The following is an 11,190-nucleotide window of genomic DNA, read 5'->3' as shown; positions in this document are numbered from 1 at the left end:
AATTTAATTGAGAATGTAATCAGTGAAAAAAACTCAAAAGTCACATCCAGGAGCTTGACGGATCAAAAAGCAAAAGTTGATCATGTGAATAAGTGTCGCATCCAGAGTCCTCGTAATTGCAAAAGAAAAAGAGCAAATAGTTGTTCAGATCGACCAAAGAAAGTCATGCGATCAAGAAAAACTTTGGAAGTGTTCCAAACTTCCATTTCAGACTTGTATCCTCATTTGGTTAAAGGTCAATACATCACACCAAGACCAACTAAAGTGACACCAAACCCTTCTGCTCATAGCTATGATCAAAATAGAGTTTGTAATTTTCACTTGGGGGTATCCGGGCATTCTATAGGCAATTGTAGGCCACTGTTAAAAGAAATTGAGATGCTTGTTGACAAAGGGGTTTTGACACAAGAAATGATCAAGAAATGGGGGGCAAATAAGGATGGGAATCCTAATCCTATTACATACCCAACATTAGAGAAGTAATGAAGCATGATAGATAAATAAGTAGAAGTGTTACCTACCACTATAGCACTTTTCTATTTTCAGCATCTTGTTTGAACTTGTTTTTTTTCCTTTCTCCGCTTTTTGTGCAATAAATAAATTTGTGTTGCTTTTAAGGTTATGAGCATTGAATCAATTTTGTAAGCTTCCAGTTCTTTGAATATCAACTGGATTAAAAATTCTTCATGATTAGAGTTGTAATCTTTGACAAAATATCAAGATTGAAAACCAGAAAAACAAGGACCCTTGATCTTACCCCAGAAGAAATACACCCAAACACTATCCTATTACAAATATGAGATAGCCTACTCCTATTGAAAGGAATTACAAAAAGGCTTGGTATTTATATATATGAGCGTACAACATGGGGCATCATTGGTGTATTATATTACAAAACCGACTAGAGTATTTTTCTATTGATGACGTTCGATGATGAACATAATTTTTACAAATAAGTAAATCTAGTTTAAGTTTTTTACAAATAAGTAAATCTAGTTTAAGTCAGTTGCTTGGGAATTAAATTCTAACGAAGAGATTTTCTGAATTCTACCAAAACACCTAGACTATAACAAGTTCTTCTTAACAAGCTAAAGAAATTGGATTTAAATACTCATGTTATATTATTATACAATAAAGTTTGAGTTGTCCCTCTAGAGCAATTGGTTAATCGCCTTGGCTTTATGGATAATAGTCAGCTAACCCATTATATTATTATATACAATAAAACTGTCCTCTAGAGCAATTGGTTATCGCCTCGGTTATGGATAAGTTTCAATTAGCCTGATAAGGTGATGTTATATAACAATAAAGCTGAATTCAGCTAGCCAAAATGGCAAATGTGTTAACAAATGGACTAAGGGAGTTACGAAACACCTGTTATAGTCAACTTCACACAAGCACTCAGAAATTTCATTTTTAGACCAATTATTTTCATACTACTTTGATTAGATGAGTCTAAATGAAAAATTCCAGAGAATTGAAATGGAAGAACTCTAGAAGGTCTAGTAATTGATAATCCTAGTTGCGTCATTTTGTACGCATCCGGTTAAAATACCAAGTCCTTAAAGTGAGGCATGTGACAAAGTTCACAAAGAGAGAGAGGAGTGACATCTTAAATAGATGTAACCATAGAAAATAGGAAAGCCATCCTGAAACCAACCCAAATTTTGATACTTGTCAAAGAGCTATAATTCTCAAACATTAAAGAATTGTTGATTCTTTTGATATTCTTTGAATTCATATGATTTGATTCTATTGTGAACCTATAATAGGCAACACTTTGCAAAATTCTTTCATTCTTCAATAAAGAAAGGAGAAAAAACATTTTCAAACAGGACAGTCTCAAATGAGAAAGGTCCTTGAAGCAATTGTTGCTTATTCTACCTCTGTTGTAGAAGAAGAATGAACGAAGCCAGAATGATGAAGCATTTCACTTTCTTGAAAGCAAATGGTCCAAAAAGCCAGAAAGTCTGGAGAATTGAACTTTTGACACTCCCCTATGACATTATTATCAGCTCATCAAGAAAGATTATCGTTTATCTCATGCCGAGATCAATAAACATCACCAGACAAATTACTTTCCCCCAGCCATTAATCCATGTTTCTGGCAGATTACATCACAGAGATATAGGTCCCAGTAAAATGTATTATGGGAATGAACAAGTCACTATCTACGCTCTAGTTATACTATGATGCTGGCTCAAGTCTTGATACATCATTGCTACTTCTTCTATGCTGATCAATTTCTTTGTCAAGATGATATCCATTATGTCCTTCAGAAGATTATTGAATTTGAATTTGAGGACTTATGGAATAGAATAAGACATTGAAACATAATCTACCCTTATAGGCCTTTTATATAGGGTAACATTGGTTACAGGATTCCAAAAGTTGAAGATGACCAGTTTTACTGTCAACTAAACCGTTCCATGATTCGAAAAGAGTGGGATATATTGGAGCAGCAGAAGAGACAGCTGTCATAGCAGTCATTGCAAGAAAATGCACCAACAAAAATCTTCTTGTTCATCATGATGATATTTATTTCTTCCAGTAAGGTTGTTACGCTGGATGCCACTGACAACAAGGTCGAATTCGACAAATCTACTCATCAAATTGCTCCAACCGATCATCATTCAGTTCTTGCACAACTGTTTTCAAAAGTATGCCAAGACAGTAAAAGGCAACTTCTGCATCATTGATCCCAGAGAAAAGAGACAGGACATTGATACCACCATGGAACATGTCTCTATACAGATCCTCGTGTATGGTTTTTAGGGAAACCTAGAAGCATTTCCACCTCATCAGGTTCAAGTGGAACTATTTTATTCCTTCCAACCCATACCAGATTCCATTTTCAGCACTAATCAAGAACATACTTTTGAACACTCGAAGGTGGCTCATTGTCATAAGCTTCAAGAGCCTTTCAGATCCTTTCTGTCAATTTGGCACTCCTGTACATTTATAAACAATTCAACTTTGTTCTTGGATCCCAGGAAGGCCATCATTCTTTGTCAATGGAAAAATATCATGTATAGTGCGTGAGAAAACAAGAAATCTGTTCTCAATTGACAGATTATGAATATAGCCCCTTTTCAGTGTAGCAGCATGAAAATGCTTCGAATTTACAAATTCCGGCTCTACATCGAATATGTACTATGACATTTCAGTCCAAACACCAAATGGAGCAAGTGCCACGTTCCCGTAGTAGAAATAAGGAGACCCAATAGCATCTTCTGGAAGTGTTCTTTGAGTTATCTGATCTGATTTGATAGGAACCCCAGAACCAATCATTGGAATTAAAAGATGAGATGCATGATCTGTTTCATTAAGAAGCTTATTTTCAAGCTTCATCTGCTTCTTCCTTTTCAAAAATCATAGCCCAAGTTTCGCCTTTGCTTGTAATTGGGATCATTGCATAATGGCTTCCTATCTTCTCCTAAAAGAAGTGCGTCAGCAGCCTTAGCCATTTGAGCAGCACATATAAAATCTGTCAACTCTGTAATTGATGAATCTGGACCACATCTCTCCATGGCTATTGAAGCCTCAGCCTCTGAGAATCTCATTTTTGTCAAGTATAACAATTTACTCTCCTCATCAGAATCAGAATTCAGGATTTCCTCGGTATCAAAGCAGCCTTAGCCATTTGAGCAGCACATATAAAATCTGTCAACTCTGTAATTGATGAATCTGGACCACATCTCTCCATGGCTATTGAAGCCTCAGCCTCTGAGAATCTCATTTTTGTCAAGTATAACAATTTACTCTCCTCATCAGAATCAGAATTCAGGATTTCCTCGGTATCAGAAAGAACTATCAATATCTGTGAAATCATCCTGAAAAATCACTTCAGAATCAGATGAGTTGTTATCAGAATCAACATGTTGCATGGGTGCGGATTTTTGATGAGCCTGTACCACTGTATATGTAATCTTGCCATTGCATCAGATTACTATTCGCATAAATTGGTTTCTTTCCCACAGAAAAGTATATTTCAGAGATGACCTTCACTGAAAGATGATAAGCCACTGTGTCAACCTGGAATAAATGATTGAATACTTCTTAAGTTTATGACAATATAAAGAGAATTTCTCCAGTTACTTGACAACACTGCTGTTCAGTGACACTAGAATGAGAGTATTTAAGATAAACAGATTTGGGGCATGAAGAAAGCTACAAGCACCACAATGCATTGTCAAAATTGGACCTCATGAGGATCATGATATTCCAGTTAAACATACATTGAGAGTTGAATCAGAAGCAAAATATTGGGGCATCTCGAAAGCTCACTTCAGACAGATACATGTGGGGCATTTTGAAGGCTCAGATTAACAAGAAGCAAATGTTGGGGCATGCTGAAAACCCTTTTCAATCCGAATCAGAAATGTTGAAATGTTCTGAATATTTATCAGTAAATGTTGGGGCATGCTGAAAGCCTATTTCAATCAGAATCAGAAATGTTGATGCATTTTGAACACTTATATTAGCCAATGTTGGGGCATACTGAAGGCCCACAACATCCTGTGTCAAGATCATTGACTTGAACAAATATTTCCAATGAGACAGAAAAGTGTGAAGAATGAAAATGGTGAAACAGTAATAGTCGAGCTGACTATACATAATTGCTTCGTTCATCAAGCAGTTATATTATGATCATGTTGTTGAACAAATATCTACTCAGCAGGTATGGTTTCAAATACCCAATCTTCTTAAACCATGTGTCACATGACAGTGTGTTCTTTGATAAACTACATCACGATTGCATGGATAAAGATGGTCCTCAGACAGACTACTCGATCCAGAGTTCAGTTCCTCAAAATCTCGGCTTTGAATTTTACATTCTGTATGTCGGTGATGATTGGAAATATTTCTTTGAGATTCCTGGCAGTTAGTTTCAACCATACTGTTAGAATTACAAAGCTGTTTTTCACAATAGTTTTGCTTACTTGATGACATTGAAAAGGGAGACTTGACTCTTAATTATATTACTGTTATTCCCGTTGTTATTGGGATCATCATTGCTAGCCAAGATGAATTAAGTTTCCATCTATTTTGGGTTTTATCATGTGCGTTTCATCCCCAGCAGCAAGAAATCCACGGATATCTTTCTGTACACTGATCCTATAGCTGAAGTGTTTCTACTTTATACAATGCTCATTATGAAAGAAAGCATGATCAGTATCACATTTGCCTTTTCCAGAGATGATATCAAGATCTGTCAGTATCTCCTATTCAATTCGATACCAGCACATTTTGTGAATTTGACCAACTTTTTGGTCATACCAATATTACACTTAAATCCTCATTGAGTTTTGTTCTCAAGTGGTCTTGTGACGTTATTCAAAAGCTTTGAACATTAGGCAAAGAGCTTAAATGATTGAGAAATCTGAGCAAAAACCACAGGAAAGGATGAATGTGTTGTCAAATATTTTACGAACATCTGAGCAGAAGCCACAGGAAAGGATGAATGCATTGTCAAATGTTTTACGAACCTGCTATTCTGATGTTGAACTAATGTTACGATCATATGGTTTCTATTTATTGATCCAAGATGAAATCTGTCTTCTTCAATCCCAAGATTAGAAGTAAGATATAGTGAAGATTTCTTTCCACATAAGGAAAGCAGAAATTTTAACAACAAGAAACTATTTGAATGACAGGTTGTGGTTAAGCATCTCGACATGATATGGTTCAAGTTGCCTTGTTCGAGAACCAATTAAATGTGGAGACATGAAAGGAATTGGAATAAATCTTCCTTATGATGTGTTTCAAGAGTCAAATCAGAACAGACTCTACTCCCCTAATTAATCCCCGCCGAGTCACATATCTACATCTACACTCTTCAAAGATGATAGATTCTCTTTTCAAAGATGAAAGCTTTATGGGATTTCTACACAAGTCCAAGCAAATAAAGTTGGTTTTATCCAAGACAAAATGGGACATCAGGGTCATAATTTTGACTACGACAAGAGTTCCACAAATGAAACATTTCTTCTAAGACTTAAATGAAGCAAAGAAGGTACCACGATACAAGTTGATCAGATGATTCTGCAGAAATGCAAGCTTGATAGCATAAATTTCTACACTGATATCTAGAGGTAACCCTGGCAATAAATGATGAAGTGAAGGAATACCAAGTTTACCACTTTGAAGTCAAATGAAGATTGCATCAACATTCATGCATTCATAAGAACATCATTTGCACAACATACAATGCATTACATTGATACATCTGAGTGCATTCAAACATGAAGTTTTACAGATCTTCGGAAGAACAAGAAGATTCATGGGAAGAAATACCTTACAAGAAGAAGGTATTCAAAACCGTAAATACATGAATCACATAAACATCTGAAGAATAGATGGACGTAATCCACAAAAATGAGCATTATCTTGAGATTGGGGCATGTTACCCAATCAACATGTTATTTCAAAAAACAGAATGAGAAAACGATTTTCATAGTTTCTCATTTTATCTTTTCTAAAATGAAATTGTTGAAAAGTAAGAAAACGATTTTCTTAGTTTTTTACTTAGTAAACTATTTCTAACAGCCTTATCTTGAGATTGGGGCATTTTACCCAATCAACATGTTATTTTGAAAAACAGAATGAGAAAACGATTTTCCTAGTTTCTCATTTAATCTTTTCTAAAAATGAAATTGTTGAAAAGTAAGAAACATCTGTAAGCCCTTCAGTGCATGATGTTTTCAAAACCTTCGGGTCATCTGTAAGCCCTTCAGTGCATGATGTTTTCAAAACCTTCGGGTCATCTGTAAGCCCTTCAGTGCATGATGTTTTCAAAACCTTCGGGTCATCTGTAAGCCCTTCAGTGCATGATGTTTTCAAAACCTTCGGGTCATCTGTAAGCCTTCAGTGCATGATGTTTTCAAAACCTTCGGGTCATCTGTAAGCCCTTCAGTGCATGATGTTTTCAAAACTTTCGGGTCATCTGTAAGCCCTTCAGTGCATGATGTTTTCAAAACCTTCGGGTCATCTGTAAGCCCTTCAGTGCATGATGTTTTCAAAACCTTCGGGTCATCTGTAAGCCCTTCAGTGCATGATGTTTTCAAAACCTTCGGGTCATCTGTAAGCCCTTCAGTGCATGATGTTTTCAAAACCTTCGGGTCATCTGTAAGCCCTTTAGTGCATGATGTTTTCAAAACCTTCGGGTCATCTATAAGCCCTTCAGTGCATGATATTTTCAAAACCTTCGGGTCATCTGTAAGTCTTACAGTGCATGATGTTTTCAAAAAGCCTTCGGGAGCTTTTTGATGTTTCAAACCCTCAGGGTCATCTGTAAGACCTACAGTGCATGATGTTTTCAATATTTCCATTCTACTCAAAAGAAGTTAAATGAAAAAATTATTGTTTTTTTGTCTTTGCTCCATTTTTGTTAACACAAGAATGAGCAAAGAGGGGCAGCTGTAAACACTAATTTTTTCATTTCGTTTTATTATTTTTATTATTAAAATTATTATTATTATTATTATTATATTTTATTATTAATAATATTATTAAATATTATTATAAAAAAATAATTACAAATACCCAAGGCCCAAAACACAGAGCCCGTTTACATGCTCAAATCCAACCAGAACCGGCCCAAAAGACGACCCAAACCCTTCTAGGGTTTGTATCATTTCCAGCAGCCGTCAACATCATCAGTCGTTGGATCTGGCAAGATCTAACAGCCCAAAAGGGTTCCAGATTGAAAACCCTAGGGTTTCTAACCCTAGCAGCCAGCCGTTTCCAGTGATTCCCAGCCTCCTCCAAGATTCCAGAACAACCACGTGGCCGCCGCCGTTGCTTCCAGACGTTCCAGCTGCCGCCGCCCTCGCCAGAAGGCTCCAGAAGGCTAGCTGCTCCCCACATGTCACGGCTATGGGGTGAGTCACCACATAGCTCGGTGACTCACCGAACTTCCCCCTCTAGACCGGTCCGAGCATGGCTCGGTGGTGGCTATAAAAGCCACCAGATCCTGCAAAACAAAAGAAAAAAAAACAACAACAAACAGAAAAAAAAGAGACAGAGCAAGAACTACAGCCACGAGAGAAGAGACCACGGCGAAAACGGGAGAGCCGAACGAATAACAAGCAACCACAGCAGCTAAATATCGTAGGAAAAGAGAGGAAAGAAACTTACCGAAGAACTTGCAGTCATCGGAGCCTCCTTGTGCGACCGTAAAACCGAAAGGTTGAAGGTAAAAAAGGCTAGATCTACGACGTTAGGTAGATTTTTAGGTTAAGATAACCCTGGATTTAACTTTAGGATAACCGGGGCTTTGATTTGGTGTATATTAGTAAATTCCGGCCACCATGTACGGTGGCCGGCGACGGCGGTGATCACCACCAGAGTATGGTGGTTGGCGGCTGCTGGAGATCACCTCCGATAGGAGGAATTTAGAGAGAAGCGAGATAAAAGTTTCCTCTCTCAGTTAGAGAGAGATGAGAGAAAGAAGAAAATGAGGGAATGGCCCGAAGGGCCAGCCTGAGTTGGGTTTAAATGCCCTCTCCCAAAAAAAGGGTTCGCTCAAAGTATTCTATTTCTAAAGGGAATAATAAAAGAACTTTCAAAAATAAATCCAATTCCATTTTTTGGGTTGAGAGAAATATATGAATTGGGCGAAACTAAAAAGGATTCGCTAATCAGTAATAAGATGATTCGCAAATCATCCCTTCAAATTCAATCTATGGAGCGAACAAATTATTCATTAATAGAAAAAAAAATAAAGGATCTGACTACGAGAACAAACACAATCAAAAATCAAATAGAAAAAATTAGAATTATAAAAGACAAGAAAAACGAATTTCTAACTCAAGAAATAAATATTATTTCTAACAAAATAAGTTATCGGGATAAAATATTAGAATCATCAAAAAAAATTGGCAAATATTAAAAAGAAGAAATATTCGATTAATCCGTAAATTCTATTTTTTTATAAAATTTTTCATTGAAAAGATATACATAGATATTCTTCTATATATCATTAATATTCCAAGAACCAATACACAACTTTTTCCTGAATCAACAAAAAAAATGATTGAGAAATTCATTCACAATAATGAAACAAATCAAGAAAGAATTAATAAAACAACTAAAAATACAACTCATTTTACCCTCAAGGGTAAAACCCTTTCTGCAGCCCTCTATATTTGTAACTTTGCAATTTAGTCACTGAAATTGATTTTTAATCATTTTAATTCGGTTTTGTAATTTTATTTAATTTATAATTTAATCCTTGCCTGCTTATATAATATTTAGGGTAAATACCCATTTTAGTCATTATCAGTTTATATATCTTTAGGATAAATAATAAATTTAGTCCCTTATGTTTTAATAATTATTATTTTAGTCACTAAATTAATAAATGCATAAAATAGCATGTTTAGCCACTGGAATATTAAATAATTAATTACGAATTAGAGTATTTAATTTCAATATGTTATAATGTAGTCACTAATTTTAATACTTTTATTTAATTACAAGTTTTATTACTTTTTATATTTAGTTTTAATTTTATTTTAATTATTGTTTAAATATATTTTAATTTTATATGTTTAATTTTTTAATTAGTATTATTATTTTATTTTTATTAATATATATTATTTGATTAATTTTATAAATTAATAATGTTTATTTATTTTTAATATCGAAGAAAAGGACAGTCTTGATATAACTGGATGTCCTATTCTGGTATTTTAAATAATTAAATATTATAATTTAATTTTACTTAAATTATTTTACTTTTAAATTTTTACATTTTTAGTTATTTATTTATTAATATCAAAGAAAAGAGCTGTCTTAAAGCACCTAGAAGCCCTTTTCTGATATTTTTAAATAAGTAAATATCTTATTTATATATTAATATATTTTCTTAAAATTTTGAAATAATAGGATTATAAATTAAATATATTTTGAATTTTTAAATTTTTAATAATAGAGACAATTTATAATTAAAAAGTACTAATTTTGGGCGTTGTAGGGGTGCTAGTCCTTCCCTAAACGTAACCGACCACGAATCCCTTTTTATTATTAAAAAGAACGAATTTTTGGTTATAAACGCAGATCAGTTCATTTTTTAATTGATGTTTTCTTAAAACTCTTTTAAAAAATAATTTTTAGGTATTCGACCTACCTGACCCAAAAGGTCGATGGCGACTCCCAAATTATTTTCAAAACCATTTATTCACATCACTTTTCCCGTCAAATAAAAAATTTCTTGCTCGGACGAAATCCGGTTACGACACTAGTGACATGTTCGATTTTGTTGAATGGTTTATGCAAAACAAGTAAACTCAAGGAGGCACTGAAACTTTTTCAAGCAATGCGGAACAGCGGGTTGAAACTTAATATTGTCTCTTATAATATTCTGATTGATGGGTTGTGCAAAGTTGGGCATATTGATGTCGCGAAGGAATTATTTCATGAACTCTCATTCAATGGTTTAGAACCAGATGTCTACACATATACAATAATGATTAATGAATTGTCTAAAGAGAGATTGGCAGATGAAGCACACCAATTGTTTAGGAGCATGGGAGATAATGGTTGTTCTCCTAATAGCTGTTGTTATAATGTAATGATTTGGGGGTTTCTTCGAAACGGTGATACCTCAAAGGCAACACATCTTCTTGCAGAAATGGGCGGCAAGGGCTTTTCTGCAGATATTTGCACTGCCACTTTATTTATGGAACTCATCTTATCAGAAAAATCTTGATGTAGGCTGTACAGATCGTTTACATGCAATTGCAAATCAATTTATTGCTGTGATAAGTTGAATTCTAGAAACTACAATGTCAATGAGTGTTAAGGTCTATTCTCAATGTAGTTGATTTTCTTCTTAGAACTCAATCAGATTAGTAATTTGTAATTGATCGAACTTATAATTAACTTTCATTACAATTATTTCCGTCAATTGTCATTAAAAAAATACTTGAAACTGGCCGGCACTACTCTTATAGTTGTTTTTGTCTTCATTCGATGGTTTCTCTAGTCGAAAAGATCATTGAACAACTCTTCTTTTTCTTCTACTCTTTCGTTCGTTCGGTTTAAACTCATTGGAAAACCTTCAAATCTCCTTAAATTCCAATTAAAACTACAAGCTAAATTTTTTAGATATGCCACTGTCAATCGTCAAATCAACTTAAAATATAAATATGTTAATCTTCTGACCAAAGAGAGATTTTCTATCGT

General features: G+C 34.5%; 1 protein-coding gene across 1 annotated transcript; it reads left to right on the top strand.

Annotated features, from left to right (window-relative positions):
- The first annotated feature begins 10,321 nt into the window (after positions 1–10,321).
- On the top strand, positions 10,322–10,714 carry LOC120219252 (putative pentatricopeptide repeat-containing protein At1g12700, mitochondrial). The gene has a single exon (XM_039216088.1). The coding sequence runs from the start codon at positions 10,322–10,324 to the stop codon at positions 10,712–10,714; it is 393 nt and encodes a 130-aa protein (XP_039072019.1).
- The last annotated feature ends 476 nt before the right edge of the window (positions 10,715–11,190 follow it).

This window comes from Hibiscus syriacus, unplaced genomic scaffold (genome assembly GCF_006381635.1).
Source record: "Hibiscus syriacus cultivar Baekdansim isolate YM2019G1 unplaced genomic scaffold, ASM638163v2 tig00110206_pilon, whole genome shotgun sequence".
Classification (NCBI taxonomy): domain Eukaryota; kingdom Viridiplantae; phylum Streptophyta; class Magnoliopsida; order Malvales; family Malvaceae; genus Hibiscus; species Hibiscus syriacus.
The sequence above is the reverse complement of the archived record's forward strand: the minus strand, read 5'-3'. Positions and strand labels throughout refer to the sequence as shown.